Source organism: Talpa europaea (assembly GCF_964194135.1).
Source record: "Talpa europaea genome assembly, chromosome: 4".
NCBI lineage: Eukaryota > Metazoa > Chordata > Mammalia > Eulipotyphla > Talpidae > Talpa > Talpa europaea.
The window spans coordinates 145846232-145865961 of record NC_140070.1 but is presented as its reverse complement, the minus strand read 5'-3'; the positions used below and the strand labels follow the sequence as shown (position 1 = coordinate 145865961).

General features: G+C 67.3%; 1 protein-coding gene across 1 annotated transcript; it reads right to left on the bottom strand.

Annotated features, from left to right (window-relative positions):
* Nucleotides 1–329: 329 nt before the first annotated feature.
* Nucleotides 330–19670, bottom strand: UBASH3A (ubiquitin associated and SH3 domain containing A; the record flags this gene model as incomplete). The annotated part of the gene is made up of 14 exons (XM_084231436.1): nucleotides 330–467; nucleotides 1387–1499; nucleotides 2676–2782; nucleotides 3863–4007; nucleotides 4472–4564; nucleotides 5337–5459; nucleotides 6006–6105; nucleotides 7531–7651; nucleotides 10959–11167; nucleotides 11296–11465; nucleotides 13916–14114; nucleotides 16095–16281; nucleotides 17978–18031; nucleotides 19558–19670. The coding sequence occupies 14 exons, from the start codon at nucleotides 19668–19670 to the stop codon at nucleotides 330–332; spliced, it is 1872 nt and encodes a 623-aa protein (XP_084087562.1).
* Between the last annotated feature and the right edge of the window lie 60 nt (nucleotides 19671–19730).

The window sequence follows — 19730 nt, the reverse complement described above, 5'->3', positions numbered from 1 at the left end:
GGGCGGACGTGTGTACTTGAGCAAGAACGGGAGCGCAAAGTGGACAGACACCGTGGGGTGTGTGGTGGGTCTTTAATTCCTGCAAACGAAGTCCGGCTCCGCACATCCCTGTGGGCCCCTCGGCGTCCACCTGCACCGGGAGGCCCTGCCCAGCCGCCACCGCACTGCAGCCGGGCTTTGCCCAGCCCCGTGGCCTCAAAGGGGCCTTTCGGGAACAGGAAAGTGCGCTGTGCTCCTCCAGGTCACGCAAGGCCAGCCCAGACGCCGTGGACAGAGCTGCCTCTTGCAGCCTCCGCGACAGCGTCGCCGCCGCCGGCCCCTGGCAGGACTCAGGGCCCCGGGATCCAGTCCCTCCAGTTAAACGCGGAGTTGGCGCCGTGGGTCAGCGTCTTCACGGGGGGCGTCGCCAGCTCCCACCTCCCGTTCTCCTTGTTTTCTTCACAGAAGCACATCCCCAGCGATGGGATCTAGAACAAAGCACACGGGGGCTCAGAACAGACCGGCGTGGGCTCTGGAGCACAGGCCGAGGGGATCGAGAACACACGGCACAGGGATCCGGAGCACGAGACGAGGGCATCCGGAATGTAACAAGAGGGACCTAGAACGTAGCGTGCCGCCGGGATCTAGAGCACAGGCCGAGGGAAGCCGGGACGGAACTCAGAGGGCGTCTAGAGCGTGACATGGCGTCGGGCTCTGGGGCACAAGGCGTTTTGTTCCCGGTCCGTTCATGGTAGAAGCTGACCGGCAGGCGTCTCTGCCCCCTGGCTGGTGCTGCTGCCCTCACTGCAAAAGCTGCAGTTCCCAATGGGGCATCCCCTCCCACTGCCTCCTCCCACCCCTGTGCCCACGAGACAATGCCTGAGACCCTGACGCCACCACTGGGGTACCAGCCTACAGTGCGTGGGGTGGCTCCACAGCAGGGCACTTGACGCCCCAGATGCTAACGGGCCTCGCCGAGAGCCCCCGGGTGCCCGGGAGAGGCTGACGTCCCGGAATCTGGCATCACACAACGATGCAGGGGCTGGGGTGTCAGACCCAAGGGGGGCGCTGACGGGGGCTGCCGGCCTCGCTTCCTCCACCTGTGGAGTTGGGGTGCTGGAGGCCCTCGTCTGTACGGCTTTACGTGCGTGTCTGCTCCCCTTGTCATCCCTTCTTTCTAGTGTCTAGAAATTTCTCGGGCAGATGAAATTTGCAAAAATTCCAACATGCAGGGGGTGCAGGTGCAGGGGGGCCCGACTCGGCAGTTCCCTCCTGCGCAGAAAGATGCGCACGGATGCGAGGGAAGATGGCTGGGGGGGGCGTCTGTGCTCCACACATGGCGCTGGACACTGGCTTCCGCTCCCGCCGGCCGCCTGACTTGGTGACCCGGGGGGCAGTGGGGCGCACCTTCCTCACGAGCTGGGTGAAGTCTCCGCACTCCCTGGGGGGCAGTCCGAGCAGGGGCCGCGTGCAGGAGTCCAGCGCCGAGCCGTGGGCCACGATGAGGATGACGCCGCCCGCTGCAGCGGAAAGAACACCAAGGTCAAAGCAGGCGCGGAGAGGCCGTGAGATGGGGGTGGGGATCCCCACTGCTGGGGCGGGACCAGCGGGCTTGGGTGCCAGGGTCAGAGCCGGCGGGTGTCAGGCTCAGTGATGCTCACAGCGCCACTCCCCCAGCCTCGGGGCGCAGCAGATGGCACACTCGGGGGCCTGGGGGTGGCAGCGCAGGCCGCGAGCTTCAGAGAGGGGGTCACCCTTGAGCTGAGCCCCAACCCGCACCCACCCACCCAGCCGGTGGAGGCTGCCCTTGCCGGCTGCATTAACGTGAGGACCATCGTGGCTCGCTGACGCCCAGGAGCATCCCAGGACCGTGGGGTCGCGGGTGCCTGGAGGCGGGCAGCCAAGCTGGGGGTCAGGCGTGGGGCTGACGTCCAGTCCTCAAGCTGACTTAGGTTTTTGTCAGGTTGACAGAGACGGGCCTCCTCGGCAGGGTTACGGCCACCCCGGCCCGCTCCAGAGCGCGCCTCAGACCCCATCTACAGTGAGAAGGGCTTTTCCTGCCCCCCATCCCGACCTGCCCTGTGCCTTTGCGCCCCCAACCCCAGCGCCCTCACAACGTTTAGCAGAGTCCACTAGTCACGTTTCGCTTTGTCCAAGTGTCCTTCGGAAGCATCCAGTGTCTGCCTTGTCCTGACTTGCTCGACTGCGTGGTCCCCCGAGTTTCCTGCCCTTCCCATGAGCGGCAGCATCTCATCTTTCCTTCGGCTGGTCAGCACCCCACGGCAGGGAGGGACCCCTCGTCCTGACCCCTTGTCCACTGACGCGGCTGTCTCGGCCCCGGCCGCTGCGGGCCTCGCCGGGCCTCCGCTCTGACATAACCGCCGGTCACCCCAGGCCGCGCCAATTTCACGCATTTCTTAACTCCCACGCCCCACGTTCCAGGTCCTCTACCGGCCTCCAGGCTGCTCAGGCGGGGCTGTGGTGGGCCCGGCTCTCGGCTCTGTCCCCGGGAAGGGGCGCGGGTGGCGTGTGTCCTGGTCCCACCCGCTCTCGGCCTGGATCTGGCCCCGGGCGGGCGGTGGGGGGAAGGCCTGGTCTCCGCAGCCCCGGGGGCTGTGGCAGGCAGTGGGGGGAGGGGCCCCCTGTGCCCAGCGCCGCTGTGGGCCTGCCCGCGTCCCAAGGCCGGCGGCACTCACCGTCTGCCGGGCAGGAGCTCACGATGCGCCGCATGCTCACTGCGCACCGGTCCACGTACTCCTCATAGCTCTCGGCCGGCAGGAGGGACGAGAGGGGCAGCGCGGGCCTGGAGGAGGACAGGGGAGTGGCCGCCCCGCCTGCGTGGCCAGCAGGGCTCACGGGCCGGGCAAGACTCTGCCCGTGCTCCGAGCGCCCCTTCCAGCAGGCACGGTACCGGGAGCTGCTGGAACCCCAAGACTCACCCCAACGCCAGAGCCCTGACGGCTGAAGTCCCCAAAGATACAGACCCCAACGATCACAGTCCTGAGGTGCGCACACCCTGACCAAAGGCCCCCAAGCCTCTGGGCTAAGAGGGTGCAGCGTCGCCTTGGGAGGTGGGGGGAAGGGAGGGTTGGGGTAGAGGGGGTCAGAGAGATGGTTCTGGCCAGATGCTGCATGAGAGGGTCTTCCTCCCACTTCACCCTCTGGCCAGACCCCACACTAGGCCACGGGGGAGAGACCCAAGCCACTGCCCCTCCCTGGAGGCCGCAGGAACCGGGTGGGCCTCACGGGAAGGGGAGTGGCGACAGGAGGGTCTGGTCCGTGTTGCGGCATCACATGGGCTCCCTGTGACCCCAGGCTTTCCAGGGGACACCTCTGAGCTCTGCCGCTGCCCTCCCCGCCCCAGGGAACACGCCCTTCAAAAGGAAATCCCGGTGAGAATTGGGGGTTGTGTCTTTTGTGTATATTTTCAGGGCTTGGCTCTTTCAGGATTTCCTGCTTAGGGGCCTGTAGGTCAAGATGCTGGGGTTGGGGTGATGTCTTCAGGACCGTGACCCAGCCCCGTCCTGCCTGAACCCCAGAAAGGCTTTGAGGCGAGAAAGATTCGGGGTGGGGGAAGAGAAGGACAGACGCTACTCGGGCCCTGCGGGCCATCCTGGTGGAGTCAGGTTTGGCAGGAGTCCTGCGAAGTCGGCTCCGCCGGTGCCCCCGCCCCCACCGTGTGAAGGGGCAGCTCCTGGCCCTGGCCAGCCCTCAGCAGGGGCCTACGGGTCACTTCAGACAGAACCACCTGCCTGCCTCTGCTTCCCGGCCGCAGAACCCGCTCTCCCCGCCGTGGCCGTGCACCCTGGAACTGAGCGTGGCTACCCACCCGGGGTGCGGGAGGGACGCCCCGTGACGTGCCCAGCCTGGCCGCCGCGCCCACCTGTACTCGGTGCTGACGTTGAAGCCGGCTTCCTTCAGCTCCTCGGGGGTCATGAGGGCCGGGGCCGTTCTGCCGGCCTCCCACTTGGTCCACTCGAAGAGCCCGGGCTCCACCCGGATCTTCATTTTCTTCTCCAGCCTGAGCTCTGCGGGCGCCAGCACGTCGGCATGTTCAGGGGCCGCCAGGTTTCCCGGACAGACGCCCCTCCAGGGTGCGGGGAACATGTCCCGGGCACTGGGCCTCCGGGGCCAGCATCGCTCCGTGAGGGCTCAGTTGTGCCGTTTCAGAGACAAGGCCCCCGCCCGTCCCCAGGAGCAGGAGGGGCCCCTGCAGCAGCTCCCCAGCCCCCCAACCCAGAGCGGCGCCTCCTGGGTTCCTGGAGTCCCCTCCCCGAGTGTGTTTTGTTTCTTTACAAAGCGCACAGCAGAGCAGGCGAGGCGGACGGTGACACAGGCCTCCGGCTGCCCCCCCAAACACCGCCCGTCCGCTCGAGAGGCTGGAGGGCCTCCCTGACGACTCAGGACTGGACGGGGCGTTTGTTACCACCCTCCCAGCCGCCGGCTTCCCTTGCCTCACGAATAGCCCAGGGCCCGTGGGCACCTCACCCACCTTCCAGGATGTGCGTGGCTGTCTGCACGCAGCGGAGGGCCGGGGAGGAGAAGACCGAGGCGATCTGGACACTGCTGTCCAGCAGCGCCTCCCCTGCGGGGAGCAGACGGGCGTCTTTTCACAACGGCGGCCTCTGTGTGGCCACGGACTGCCTGGGACGGCCAGGATCTGTGGCGTCCCCAAGAGCCCCTCGGGTGCACGCCTGCAGGATCGCCTGAGTGGGGGGGCCAGCCACCAGGAGGAGCCAGCACCCCCACTTGGCACCCCCCAGAGCAGGTGCTCTGGCTCAGCGAGCCAGCAAAAGCGGAGGTTTTTTCTGTCCAGTCACAGGAGAGGACAGAGGCTCAGAGGACAGAGACTGGCCGTGCCGGAATTCCCGGTGCTGGACCCCAGCTGCGGGGCGGCAGGCTGCACTCCCCTGAGCCGGCCAGCACCCACGTCGGGGGTCCCCCTGCAGCCCCGACAGCTGCCCAGTAAACGCTGACCCCGCGCGGGAGGCAGGAGGGCCGGCTGTGAGCGAGGGAGCCTGGGCTCCAGCTTCTGCACTCATAGACCGAAGGCCGCGCGCCCTAGTGACCTCTGTGCTCCCAAAGCCAATCACGGGGAGCCGGAATCTCAGACATTGAACAAAAACCCAAAGTGACAAATTTTGACATAAAATCAAAGGCAGGATGTGGTTTTTTGTTTTCTAAGTGACTTCCCCGGTGCAGGCCGTGGTCACCGGCTCTCCCTCCCCGGCCACCGCCCCAGGCTGCCGTTGTCCCCGCTGGCCCGCCGGCCCAGGGCAAGCCCCGCCATGCGGTGCCAGGACTCGGGGTGCCGCCCCCTCTCGCGCCCCTCAACCGGCGCCCCCCCGCGCGCTCACCCGCCGTCCTGGACTGGAACACCCCGCACGACGACAGCGGCGGGTCGCTCTCGAAGTCCTTGGTGCCGCCGGCGCGCCGGGGCAGGCTGGCCGGGAAGTTCAGGTCCGGCCGGTGGTACTTCCCTGGGGGGCGGCGCCGTCAGTCCCGCTGCGCTGGCCCCCCAGGGCCTGCCCGAGGATGCCTGGGCCTTCCTCTGCACCCCGGGAGCCGGTTGGGGGCAGCCTGGCAACCCGGCCAGGAGCCAGCGGCCCCGGTCCTGTCCGAACCCCCACGTAGCACTCGCCTCCTTCCTGCACCGACTGAGCCAATCCCGGCCGGACCGGTCGGCGCTGGTCACCCGGGCACGCACGCACTGTCTACACACCCCACTCCGCACGCACGCACCGTCTACACGCCCCACTCTGCACACATGCACCGTCTACACGCCCCACTCCGCACACACGCACCGTCTACACGCCCCACTCCCCACGCACGCACCGTCTACACGCCCCACTCCGCACGCACGCACCGTCTACATGCCCCACTCCGCACGCACGCACCGTCTACACGCCCCACTCCAGCACTGCACACGCAGTCGCTCCACGGGAGGCCCGGGGAGGAGAGGACCCGGGAGGGGAGGCCCAGGGAGGGGAGCCCCGGGGCTGGCCGTGCGCCCCTGCCCGGCCTACCGTCGGCGGTGGAGCTCTGTTGCAGCCAGGCCTTCCCGAAGACCTGGTCCACGCGCTCGCCGTGGCGCACCACCAGCACGCTCCTCCTCGCGATCGAGTCCTGGGGGGCGGGTGGAGACCGCGCCGTGAGCCCATCTGGCGCCCTCACCGGCCGCAGGGAGCCCCTCCCTGCTCACGGGGACCTGGCACCCTGACGCCTGCTGCTTTCTAGCCGCCACCACTGTGCCGGGATGGGGGGGTGCACAGCAGCAGCCCAGGGCTCTGCACCCCTGCGCTTCCCTGGCCCCAGGGCTGGGTCCACCTGTGGCTGCCACAGACCCCGCAGCCGGCCAATGGGCGGCCCACGTCCGGGGCTCCTGGAACAGTCTGGCCAGGTCCCTCCCTGCGTCTTGCTGGGCCTCAGGGCGGAGGGGCTGGGGTCGCAGGGAGGCCCCTTGTACCAGGACATGGCCCCGTGGCAGAGGGCGGGCACCTGCTCACCCCCCTCTCGCAGCGGTCACTTAGGGGCTAGCGTTTGAGCAGCGCGTTTGCGGGCAGCACCAGAAATCTAGACGTCACGATGCCCTCCATGGTGACGTCCTAGGACTTACACCCACTTCATCCACGTGGCCTGTGCCCCTGGGAGTGTGTGGGCTCCCTGTGCAGACACGCCACCGTTCCCCCAGGCGCAGGGGGTGCCTGGCGAGGACACAAGCTGAGGGCCATGGGCCCCCCCTGGGGAGCTCCAGATCTCCCTGGGTGGCTGGCGGGGCACACTGGGAAAGGAAGTCACGATGGAAGGTGGGAGGGCCGAGCAGACAATGTGGCCTGGGGCCTGCAAGGGCCTGGAGCTTGTGTGTGCAGGAGTCAAGGTCAGCAGTATGGACAGGCCAAGATCATTAGAATGGATGGGTCAAGGTCACCAGAATGCACGAACCGAGGTCACTAGGATGGATGGACCAAGGTCACTAGGATGGACGGACCAAAGTTACTAGGATAGACAGGCCAAGGTCATCAGTATGGACAGGCCAAGGTCACTAGGATGGACAGGCCAAGGTCATCAGTATGGACAGGCCAAGGTCATCAGGATGGATGGGCCAAGATCACCAGGGCCAGCTGGGCTGGGCAGCGTCCAGGCAGGAGGCAGCTCTGGCCTGTGCTCTGCTTTTCCCTGTCCAGCTCCTTTTGCTCAGGGTGAGGTTTTGGGGTGGGAATGGGAGTGCTGGGTCACTTGACTGCTGCGCAGGGTAAGCATGGGGGGCATGAGCCTCATGCGCCAACCCCGACCTCCCTGTGCAGGGGAGCACGCAGCCTGTCCCCTCCACCTTGGGTCAGCCCTCGTCTGAAACCCGAAACGCTGACCGCCCTATTGGGGCGTGGCTCCCGGCGAGGGGCAGAGTCTTTGCTCACTCCCTGGGAGCCTGGTCCCCAGCGGGGTCCCTGCGGTGGAGGGAGGTAGAATGCCCAAGAAGGGGAGCCCGGAGGGTGGGTGGGCAGGCCCCGCCTGCCCCAGGCCCTCTTGGGGTCACTTAGCAGGGCCCATCACCTGCGGAGCCTGCGGGCTGCTCCTGGGCGCCGGGGGAGGATGGGGCTCCCCGTTGCGTCGGCTGCTGGCTTCCCCATCCTTTTTGGGGTTCAGGTCCAGGGCGAGGTTGAAGGTGTAGGTCCTGTGGAAGGAGAAAAGAGGTGCTGACCTCTGAGGCCACAGCCTCTGTCTGCACTGGGGGGCGCTCAGGAGGGGCTGAGTCGGGGGGGCCGCGGGGGTGGGTTGGGCTCAGCGTGGCGCAGGACAGACTGTTCTGTCACGATTACTGGGGCCACTGGTCACGGCTGGGCGGGGTCCCCTTACAATGCCGAGTCCTAACCCCTGGCCCCTCCAAATGGGGCCGTATTTGGGGTGATCAAGTTAAGCAAAGTCACAGAGTGGCCTTGACCCACCAGGGCGGGATCCCAAGGAGATGAAGGCGCAGGGCCCAGACTCCCAGGGGTGCCCCGTGAGGGCCGGGGGTCGCATCCGCGCACCGGGGGGAGAGGCCTGGGGTGGCCGTCCAGGATGCCTGGACCTAAGCCCTGTGGCCCCGGGACAGGGACCCCTGTCCTGTTGGGACCCCCAAGCCTGTGGTGTCTTGTTCCAGAGCCTGCGCCAAGCACCAACGCTGTCGTAACGGCCGAGCATGGGGGTGGCTGGGGCTGGGGCGCAAGCGTGAATGGGCAGTGACAGACATGTTGGGGGGCACAGGGGTGGGGGTGCGTCTGGTGGGGAGTGGGGAAGCGGCACTGGGGCTGTGGCACCGAGGAGGCGGCGGCCTGTGCGGGGAGGGGGCCCCGGGGCGAGTGTACGGGGTGTGTGTGTGAGAGGCGTGTCCGGGGAGGGACACGGGGCACGTACGAAGAGCCGGGGTCACACGGGCCCTCCTGGAGCCCCATCTCGAGCCCCTGTAAAGTCGCCCCTCACCCTCTCACCCTGCTCGGAGGGCCGTGGGCGCCCTGCGCCTGGGGTGCGCGGAGTCTTGTGCTCCCCTCACTGAGTCATCGCGGCTGGAGATAAGCCCGTCGTGTTCCTTCCGCCGCGTCTGCCCTCCGAGGCCCTCCCGGCCCGGGCTCGGGACGATGGCCGCCCCCGGCTGTCCAGCAGGCGGTGTCCGGCTTCTGTTCCGCCGGGGCCTCTGCCGGGCGCTGACCCGCACGTGGCCGGGGGCGCCGTGTTCTTTCCTGCCCACTTCCCCGTTTCCCACGCGGCCCGTGGCTCCGGCCCCAGGGGCCCTGCGGCTCCCTCCCCGCCCGCCCCGGGGGTGCCGCCTGGCCATCCCCGCCCTCGTGGCTCCCGCGTCCGCCGGGGCGACCGGCTCCTCCCGGTATCTTTATGTTTCGATGTTTTCTCAGTTCTCTCCTGCTCGTCCTTCCGCCTCAACTCTGCAGCCCCTCAGAGACCTTCCAGGGGAACGCTCCCGCGGGGCCGGCCGGCCTCTGGCCCTGCAGAGGCCCCGGGAGTGGTTATTTCGTCGCCATCGAGTCTCCTCATCGTGGCGCTGGGTTTCTGTCTGCTCTGCTTGTCTGTAAACGTTTGCCGCCCCTCACCGAGGCCTCCAGTCCCCAGACCTCATCAAGCCCATGCCAGCCCGCGCCCCCAGAGCCCCTGAGCCCTGCAGCCGCTGCCCGCTCACCCCGCACCGCCAGACCCTGGGGACCCCACGGCCTGCAGGCCGCACCCCTTGCGTGACTGCCCTGTCTGACGCCCTGGGGCTCACACGACTTTGTCCCCGGATCTCAGGGTGTCAGAGGGTGCACAGGGAGCGCGGGCTCGGGCTACTGCCGTGGACGGAGGGCACAGGTGACGCTGCTCTGAGGCGCCGACGCCCTCTCCATAGGCCACGTCGGCGAGCCCGCAGCCTGCACAACACAGGAAAGTGCTGGTTTCCCCTTCCGGGGGCGAGGCGGGCACCGCCCCTCTGCGGCCTCGTATCTACAAATTCCATCTGTGAAGCCGCCGGAGGAGAGGAAGGCTGGCTCAGCGCTGCCGACGGAACGCAGCCAGACGCGGTGGGGACGCCAGCGAGGGGCGGAGAGGACTGGACACCCGTTTTCATGTTTCTGCCTCTCCCTGGGACAGGACACCCGCTCCTGGCTGGGCCCGGCCACACAGGTGGATGCCTTGAAATTGTCCTGGCTTTTCACAGGGCGTGGCTCATCCGGGGTCGAGGGAGCTCGACCAGCTCCACGGCAGACGCTGGCCCGCATCTGGCTCCTCAGGCCTCTCCCCGGGTGCCTGGACGCGTGCTCTCCCCCGTCCTCTCGCGGTGTCCCCGGAGTCTGTGTCCATCTCCACCTGCTGTCCCGTTCTGAGGTGTTGGGCGTCAGGGCTCCAACGTATGGATTTTGGGGAACCCAGTTCCGTCCCTGGGAGTCACATCGCTGCATCTGAGCTGCTTGCTCCTAGCTTGCTCCGTGGTTCTGGAAACTGGCCGGCAGGTGTGGACGGCTGCGGTGTGGAGCCGCCCCGTGCTGGCTGGAGGACGCTGACTGCCCCCAGGCCCACCTCCACGACTCTGGCCCCATCTCTCCTGTGCCGCGTGCGTGTTTCTCTGTGGAGGATGGGAACTCTAGGGGTTCACAAATGCACCCCTCCAGCCTGTCACCCCGACCCCCACGCTCTTCAAGGTGGTGCTGGAGAGTGGATTTTGTTGTCAAGTTGATCTAGAAGCTCCTGGAACCCCTGGTGTCCAGGCTGAGTTGTTCTGGGGTCCCGCTCACATGAGCCCCATGGCAGGTGGGGCACCCTCCCGGAGCACTTGCTGCCTCTCCTCGCGCCCCTCAGGCCAGCGGTCCCCGCTGCTGGGATGGTAGCGCCCGGCCTGATCTGGCACCTGACATCGCCCAAGGCAGTTCCCTGTGATGAATCCGTGTGCACGGGCATGCGTGTGGGTGTGACGCAGGCACACACCAACATACACCCCCCAGAACGTGCAACACAACGTCGTTACGGTACTAACACGGTTACTGTTGAGCTCACCTGTGTACTGTGTGTGTGTGTGTGAGTGTGAGTGTGAAAACTAAAAATGATTGGTCCCACTTGTCTGGTTCAGTCTTTGCAGATAGTAAATTTGGGGCCAGGGTGCCTCTGTAACAAGCACCGCAGACATGGCTCTGGATTTGGGGTCCTCTAGTGGGGCAGGAAGCAGCGAGCCACCAGCTCTATGGCCACAAGGAAACGGATTCCGTGAGCTTGGGAGGGACCCCGAGCCTGAGACCAGTCGCCAGCCCCGGCCGGATCCTGGCTGCAGCCCCAGGAGGCCCAAGCAGAGGACACAGCGATGCCCCGTCCTGACCCCGGAGCTAAGGTTGCGCATAGTCTTAGCTGTTCAGGTCAAGGTCGTGTGTCACGTAATTGATGATCTGGATTTTACACCTGCGCTCGGCCGGGGGGTCACGAGGACCCTCACCTGCACTCAGCGGGGGGTGGCGGGGGACGCTCACCTGTGCTTGACCCAGGTGTCGCACTCGCTGACGCGCTCGGTGTAGTTCTCGGGCAGGAAGCCCCGGCAGCCGGTCTGCCGCGAGGTCCCGATCACCCAGCCCTCGCTGGCCTCCTCCTGCTGCGTGGGGTCCACAAAGATGAAGTCGCTGGGGCTGAGCGCCAGCTCGTCCACGTTCTGGGGCTGGTACTGGAACAGGACCTTCAGGGTCTGCGGAAGAGGCGCGTGTGTTCAGGGGTCCGTGCGCGACCGTGGAGAGCCACAGCCGGGGTCCCCACCCCCTCCCCCCCCCGTCCTGCCCCCCCCTGCCCCCCCCCCTCCGCCCACCCCGCGCTCACCTGGTAGTGCACAAAGCGCATGTCCCGGGAGTACAGCGCCGCCGTCCACTGGCAGCTGAGGCCGGGGTGGATGGCCCTGGCCAGCTGCTCCAGCGTCCGCTGGTGGTGGGGGTAGAACTTGTGGGCCAGGGTCAGGTGCAGCTGCTTGGAGCAAGGCTTCACCGTGCAGTCTGCGGGACCAGGGAAGGGCGGGTGAGCCCCGCCCCCACCCCCGCCCAGCCACCGTGCCCCCACACCAGGCGGGACTGCCCGGTGGCGCCCGCGGCAGAGCTCAGCCCGCAGGGGAGATGGTGCGGGCGGCACAGCAGTGGGCGAGCCGAGGGTGTGGGGTGTGGCCTGGCGTGCTCGGAGCCCACCGATTTGTAACCTCGTTGGAAAAACAGTTGATCGGCATGATTGGGGGACGGTTCCTTCCCTGGGCTGCTCATTACTCAGCGGCGGGACCGAGGCTCAGACCTCCGTGGGCAGCTCTGTGTTCAGCTGCCCCCGAGTCTCGGGGAGACACGCCCTGGGCAGCCACCCCGTGAGCCCCCGGCTCTGCACTGCCGCCGGCGCTGGTGACTTGGGAAGCCTTCGAGTGCCCCCCATCTTTTGGGGCCTCGTGTCCCAGCCCTCCTGGCCTCCTCCCAGGGTCCTCAGGCCAGCGGGCAGGATCCGACTGCCCTGGACCCCGGGCCGTTTCTGCTCGAGTTCGCTGTTTCGACCGGAATGGCTCAGATTGGGGGTTTGCCGGGCAGGCAACAGACCCAGCTGTCCCTGGGGTTGGGGGGTGACTCAATACCTGAGGCCCCGGCCGCAGCGGGGCTGCTGGGGGAGTGGTGTCCAGACCCCAGCCAGGAGCCCGCCAGCAGCACCAGTGCCCGGCCCTTCCTGGCTGCTCCCCCAGGAGCCACCGTGCCCCCACGCAGAGATGCGTGGGCCACACTTCCTGGGCCCGGCCCCTCCTGCCCGGCGGCCTGCCCCGAGCCTGCCTGGAGCCATCAGCAGCCGACAGCACCCCCACCGCGTGTGGGGGAGAAGCCGAGAAGTGTGGGCGGCGGGGAATTCCTTCTGGCACTGGTTTCAGTGGGGAGGCGGCCTGCGCGAGTCAGCATGGACGCCAGGACGGAGCCCTGGTCTTCTAACTCCACGTCCCCAGGGGAGCGCGGCTTGCACCAGAGGGACCCAGCTTTCCCGAGCCAGCTGGCCCCTCCCAGCCCCCAGGGTCAGGCCCACGCGCAGCGGGGGGCGTGGCCCCCTAGGTTGGTGGGGGACAGCGCTGTTCTCTGATACCCTGGCGGTCTGGAGCAGGACAGTTTCCGTCCTGCCTGGCGGGGGAGGGCCTGGGGCGTCTGGGCGGCCTCAGCATGGCCACAGACGGGTTGGCCTAAAACAACAGAGGAGTCTGCTCTCGCAGCTGGGGGCAGGGGCCGAGGTCCAGGGGTGGGGGCCGAGCTCCCTCTGGAGGCCCCAGGCAGGGCCCCACCTGCCTTTCCCAGCTCCTGGGGCTCCTGGCCACGGCCGTGTCCCTGCAGCTGGCCTCTGCCTCACACGGCCCCTCTGTGTCTCCGTGTCCTCCGCTTACTAGGACACAGCCACCGCCTTCAGGGAGCACCCCACTCTGGTGTGACCTCATCTTAACTAATTACAACCAGGCCCTCTGCCAAGGCTGTGGGTAGACAGGGGCATCGGGGCCCCACTGCCCTGACCCTGGGCGAGGCCCTTCCCTGGACGGCCTTGTTCCACCCACTTTTAAAGTGGACGGTGAGGCCCCTCTCGGGGGTGTGGAGCATGAGCAAGGCGCCGTGTCTGCGTGAGGTGGCCTGGAGTGGGACGGTTAGCCATGCAGCTCCAGTCCACAGACATGAGGGGTTCGGTCACCCAGCATGGGGTGACTGGGCCCAGATTGGGGGGGATCAGGATCATGGGCCCAGTACGTGGCTGAAGCGCGTCCACAGGTCTGGGCGGAACCACCCTGCCTGCCCCCTCGTCCCATTTCCGACCCTGCAAATCACAGCTGTGACCCTGGCTTGGTGCTGAGACAGCCCTTGGGGCGCATCGCAGGGAAGGAAGACGAGCCCCTTGGGACACTCACGTGACACCTGCCAGACACAGGAGGGACACAGCCTGTCCTGCTCAGAATCTCTGCCAGCCCTGAGGCCGGCCCAGGCAGCGGGGGGCCTGCAGACAGGGACCTCGCCCCACTGCCCCTGGGGCTGAGGACAGAGGCCACGCCTGTGCCTAAGAGCCAGACCACAGCTCGTGATGTGGTGCTGACCCTGGTGGGGAGGCCCAAGGTGGACACGGGCTGGGGAGGCCCTGGCTGCCCTGCACACGCCTGGCTCACGTTGGGGCGGCGTCCAGGTGGCTGGAATATGGCCATGGTCACAGCCACATGGACGCCAGCACGGCTCCCCTTGGAGCTAAGGCCACGGGGTCCTGAGTCTGTCCACTGGCCTCTGTAGGCCACCCTGGCCCACTGGGGCCCAGCCCTGTGACCCCGCCTGGCTCAAGGCTACGTAGAGGAGCTGGAAGGGAGATGGGGACGAGGGCTGTGAGACCCGTGCCGGGAGGGGGGCCTGTGTGCTCGCCCCAGGCTGGACGTCCACTGCCAGATGCAAGGGTGGCTCCCCGGGCCTACCTGCCAGGACGGAAGCCTCCGAGGCGAAGGTTGTGGCGAATTCCCGGATGATGTCGGCAGGGCCATCGTTGATGAAGAAGCCCAGGTAGCTGACGGAGGAGTGCAGCGCCAGGGGCACCACCGCTGGGAAGACCCGCAGCGTGCGGTCCCCCGCCCTCCGCAGTGCCTCGTACAGGCTCTCCACCTTCTGGTCCTCGCACTGGAGGGATAGAGACGACGGTCACCCCGCTGGAGGCCCACTCCTGCCGCCTCGGGGCAGTGGCCCGGTTCTTCCCAGAGCCTCTGAGATCCGCGTGGTCATGGGTTTGGGGCCTGGCTCGCTCGGTCCCTGGCCTCACGCACACAGAGGTCCAGGGAGAGGCTCCTGGGGACTGTGCGCCCTGCAGGTGCCCGGCTTGGAGATCCTCGTGGCTTCGCATCCTGGCCCTTGGTGCTGTGTCCTCCTGACCCCACCGCCTGCTGGGCCAGGGCCCTGCCTCATCCCTGGGCCCACGCTGTGTCCACACCGGGCCATTCTGGAGGCTTCTGCAGACCCCTCAACCCTGTGTGGCGGCTGCCCACTGGTTGCGGTGGGTGGGCCCAGCCGCCTGACCCCTGGCTGCCAGCCCCTCCCCGCCCAGCCCCTCCTGCCTCACCCTCGCAGGGCTTCTGGCGATAAGCCTGGGGCTGCTGACCCCACGTTGAAGGGGCTTGACCAACACACACTGACCCCCCCCCCCCCAATTAATTGCACACAGAGCTGTCTGCCTGCCCGTCCTGAAGAGGCCCCCGGGAAGGCCGGCACTCCCCGGTCACCCAGCGAGCCCATCGCTCTGAGGAGGGCTGTGGGCCACCCTCGCCCACCTCCTTGCCCACACTCTGGCCACACCTGAGCCCGGGCCATGCTGAACCCCACTGGCTGCTGGGAGCAGGTGAAGCCCGCATGTCCCCGCAGGAAATCCGTCCCTGTCCCACGGGGCCCGGTCATGCCATTGTCCAGGGCCAAGGGCCAGGAGGCCCCGCCACACACTTCTGCCCTGAGGGGTGCCAGCCAGCCGGCCGGTGGGAGCAGGTGGGGCAGAGGTGAGTGTCACGCGTGCCTGTGTGTGTGAGGACGCCTGTATGTGCCGTGCACCTGACGGGAGTCTGTATCAATGTTTCATGCGTGTCTGGGTGTGGCATGTCTGTGTGTGAGCACGTGTGGGGGCGTGAGCACAGCTGCCCCCGAGGGCCATGGCTGAGTGTGGCCCGGCGTCCCCAAGGCTTGCCAGCGCCGGCTCCGGCACCGCCCCTTTCCCTGCTGCCCCCAGGCCAGGTCGGGATGGAGTCGGACTGGCACAGATGTCCTCGCGGCAAAGCAGGGCAGCCAACTCACTTTTCTGGTTTTAGCACAAAAGTCCTGTGTCTAGAGAACCCACCCCCAGCCCTGGCAAACGGGGTGCCCTCCGAGGCTCTGGCAGGCGCTGCTCCCTGGGGTGCCCCTAGAGCCTTCCCTGGAGAGGTCGTGTCCTCTCTCCTGGCAGCCTGGGGTGGGGGGTGCTTGGCTGTGGTGGGACCCTGAAGTGGGTGAGCCCTGAGAGGTTGCTGATAGCAGAGATGGGGGGCTAGGTGCACCCTCAACAGGCTCCCCCCTCACACCTCCTCTCCCTCTTTGAGCAGACCCAGGTCCTTCTCCCCTTCCCAGGACCCCAGAACCTGCCAATCGATCATCTACTGAACGAGAGGGCAGGTCCCGGGCCAGGGAAGGTCCTGCATGGGTGCCTGGCTGACACCCCCTCTCAGCGGACCCAGCACACACTTCTGAAGCTCCGACTGCTTCAGGTCAGAAGCTAGACTCCAGGGCACAGAGACGGCTGACGCACCCGCCTTCCCTGGAGCGGGGCAGCCAGAGAGAGGGGCGGGGAGCACCACTTGGGAGGCAAACAGATGTGGGGAGCATCAACAACAGGGAAGGGCAAGCACCCCTTCCTCCAGGGGAGCTGGGGAAGACTTAGGAAAGGGAGGGGGTAAGTGAGTTGGGTTTTGAGGGATGAATAGGAGTTGACCAGGCAAGGAGGAAAGACTGTCTGACACAAAGAGGCCGTCAAAGCCCCGTTGGGTGCACCCCCAGAGACGGTCACGTCCCACTGCCGCCCAGTTCTCGCCGAAACGAGGCTCCGCTTGCGAGTTAGCGAGCACCAAGGGTTTGGGGCAGACTCACCGTGAAGAAGTCGCAGAGTGTTATGTGCGGGAAGACCTCGTGCGCCCTGTTCCTGGTGCACTGCCGCTGGCTCTCTCTCCAGAACTCCTGCAGCTGCTCGAGCAGCGGCCCCGTGGGGCAGAGGAAGAGCGCGTACTCCTGGGGGATGGGGTCGTCCAGGGAGGGGTCGTCACGGTGACAGCGCAGCCTGCAACACACAGGGTGCTGTCACCCGCGTGCGGCTTGGCGGTCCTGTCCCCAAGGAGGCGGGCGGCAGCGGGACAACAACGTTCACATATTTACATGTAATATAAAAGCCCAGGCCACAGAAGAGAAGCCAGTTTAGGGGGTTCATGCTCGTTAAAAATAAAAAATAAAATAAGAAAATAAATGAAAACGCGAGACATCCTTTTTCTCCTCTGCCCACTGACACTTTGCTCCCCAAAGCGCAGGCCAGGTGCTCTGCTGCGGCGGGGCGCAGGCTTGGAGGGGAGCGTGCGATTGCCTCGTGTGTTTAGAACCTCAAATACCAACCCCGCGCCAGCCCCTGGCTCCACTTCCCGCGTCTCTCCCAGGGAGAAGACAACGCCACACACAGAACCGCACGTATGGGTTATTCCCTGTGGGGTTCATGACGGAAGAAGGAAAAACCAGATCAGTGATGGTGACTTGACTTGCCACGGATGGTTGCCAGCCACGGAGGCACCGGCCCCGGCAGGCTGGCCGTGGGCTGGGCTCCCGCCCCAGGGCAGCGCAGCGAGAAGCTGCTCTTTCTGGGTCCCCGCACACTGCACCCGGCGCTTTGTACCAATCAAAAGTTCTGTTCAGATTAATCTCAGCTGGCGTCAAGTTCAGCTCAGCAACACGTTTTTGGGGTTTTCTCACATTGACCCGGGCACGTGCCGTCGAGCTCCCCTCCTGGACGCCTCCGTCCTCTCTGCGCCTGCTCCCTCCGTCCACTCCACGGGAGGGCAGTTCAATCGCCCTTTTAGAAGCTGCCCGGCGCTGGGGTCCAGACCCCTGCCTGTGTCTCTCCGGGCAGGTGCTTCCTGGCTGCTGGCGGGCGCTGCCCCCGCCCCTGCTGACGGCACCCGGCCGGCGCCCTCACCCTCGCCAACCCCAGGTGGCATCTTCACTGGCACCTCCCGACTGGTAAGGGGGTCTTCCCACGCACGCTGGTCTCGGGGACCCTGCCTGCTCCCTGGTGGGGCGCCTGCTATTCCTGCCGGTCTGGAGGTTGACACGGACTGGAGGTCCGGGAACCAGCGGGCTCCGGGTGGTTCTCTGTCCCTGCCAGGTCACCCCCTTTGGCCTGGCCTGAGCCCGGGGAGGAGGAAGGAGCCCTGCAGGGGACCGTGGTCGGAGCTTGCCCTCCTGCCGCAGGGAGGCGTCTGCTGGCGGGACCTGGTTTCCCGCTGGTTTCCACGGGGCTCGCAGGGTCGGGGGCAAGGGGATTTCCCCCCTGTGGCCGCCCCGGGGCTGGGCTGGGACGCCAGCGCCCTTTCCTGCATTCTGAGCAGAGTTGGCGGCCAGGTGCGGCGGGGGCGGGCGGGGGCCCACAGCTGTGGGAGGTGGGGGGGCCGGGCGCCTGGATCCGTGCCCGCTGCAGGCACCCAGCTGAAGGTGCAGCCTCTCATGCGTGGGGTGGGGGGAGGTTCCCCACCCCGAGGCCACTCTCCCCATCAGCGGGAGCCCGCGAGGGTGCCAGCCCCATTGACATCAGCAGAACGGCACTTCCCTCTTGACTCAGCCGCTCACATTGGGATTGAATCAGACTCTGAAGCGAAGGAGCCTGGCCGGGCGCTCCTCGCGCTGTCGGCCCCCGCCCGTGCCGGTGGTGGGCTGGGAGCGCCCCGTCTGCGGCCAAGCCCTGGCCCAGTGCCCCCGCCTCAGGCCCCACTCACCACTGCAAGGCCTCCTCCGCCGTCTTCCTCCCGGTGGCCGCCAGCGCCTTCAGCCTGTGGAGCAGATGTGGGCACACTCAGGGCGAGACGTGGGCACACTCAAGGCAAGCGAGGGGCGCCCCGCGGCACATTGGGCCGTCAGGGACCACCACGGACCCCATTCCCAGAAGGCCTGTCAGCCTCCGGACCCGAGGGGTCCCGGCCACGCCCTGTGCTCTGGGTCCCGGCAGCGTCACCGCGGGCCCTCTGTCCCTGCCCCCGCCCTTCCCTCCCGGGCTCCCGCCTCCACCCTGGCCCAGGTCTGAGGGCGGCACCAGCTCCACCTGCCGCCATCCCGCCGCCCCACACGGGCCCTCAGTGCTGCAGCCCTCAACCCTGCTGTCCGCATGGCGGGCACACTCGGCCCCGCACCAGTGTGCTCTAGAGAAGCACCTGGATCGCCCCCAGGACCATCCCGAGCCCCAGGCGATGGCCGGGGGACGGGTGCTTGGGAGGCCACGGCTTCCTGTCACAGGGATGTGGCTTGGCCCCCTGACGGGCGGTCCCTGCGGCCAAGCTGGGCCCACTCGTCATCGTCACTGGCGGAGACACACCGAGTCCAGCTCAGGAGACCGGAACACGGCAGGCGAAGCCTCGGGACGGCCTCCCGGACAGGCCTGGCCGCAGCGCCCCTGAGACGTGTCAGACGCGCCCTCCCCCCGACCTGGCTGGGCTGCGGGCGAGGGCCGGGTGGACCTGGCCACCTCTCCTGGCGGGGCATGACCCGTGGATTCTAGGGGTGTCCAGAGTGGGCACAGGCCTGCCTCCCCCTCCAGCCCCGGGACCTTGCACCTGGGTCGGCCCGGGGAGGCGTGGCCGCCCCATCACGCGCGGTTCTGCTCCCGCACACAGGCCCCGCTCATTAGGGCCGAGACAGCCCACGTCCTGATTCGGGCTGAGAGGAAAGGGGCTTGCTTCGAAGGCGTTCATCTCATTTTCAGGTTTTTTCCAGTTGCCCCCACTGCCCAGTCCGCGTCCTCAGGGGAGTCCGACCTACGCCCCGCGAGCAAGCATCTGAAAAGGGCCCCACAGAGATCCTGGCTCCTCCTGGAAGCCACTCCCCAGGGCCAGCGCCCTGCTCGGGGACTCCCTCTCGGGAGAAGCCTCCTCGAGTGCCCCTGCCCGGAGCCCCAGGCGCGTGCCCGCTGTCCGGTGGCCTCTCGGCTACTTCCTTTCTGTCACCCGTGGGCGCGGGGCTGCCTGAGGACAGAGGGATCCGATGGGGCCCCGTCACGGACCCCTGGGCCCTGGCCCGAGCACATGTGAGTCTGGAAGCCTTAACAGTCACCTCAGAGTCACTGAGCTGCCCAGAGGCTTCGCCCAGGCCGGGCGAGGAGCCAGGGCGGCAGGCGGCCTCCCATCCCACAGCTTTCAGGCTCCCGCCCGCCAGCCAGAGGCAAAGGCCATGTTCAGAAGAAGCAGCGAAGGCCTCCCTCCAGGCTCGTCTGGCCTCGCGTGGCCCCTGGCAGGAAGCTGGCGCCCAGCTCCCCGGGGCTCACGCAGGCCTGGGGGCTGCGCCGGGACCCGCCAGGCGTACTCACGCGGTGTGTGCCGGGAAGCCCATCCCCAGGAGGGAGTCCAGGAGCGCGGGGGTGCTGCGGCCCCTGAGCTTGTTGGTGACCTTGGCGTAGAGCTGCGTCTCGCCCGCAGCCATCTCTTCCTGCCTGCAGACTGAAATGAGTAGATAAGTGAGCTCGGCAGGAGGAGAGGCTGA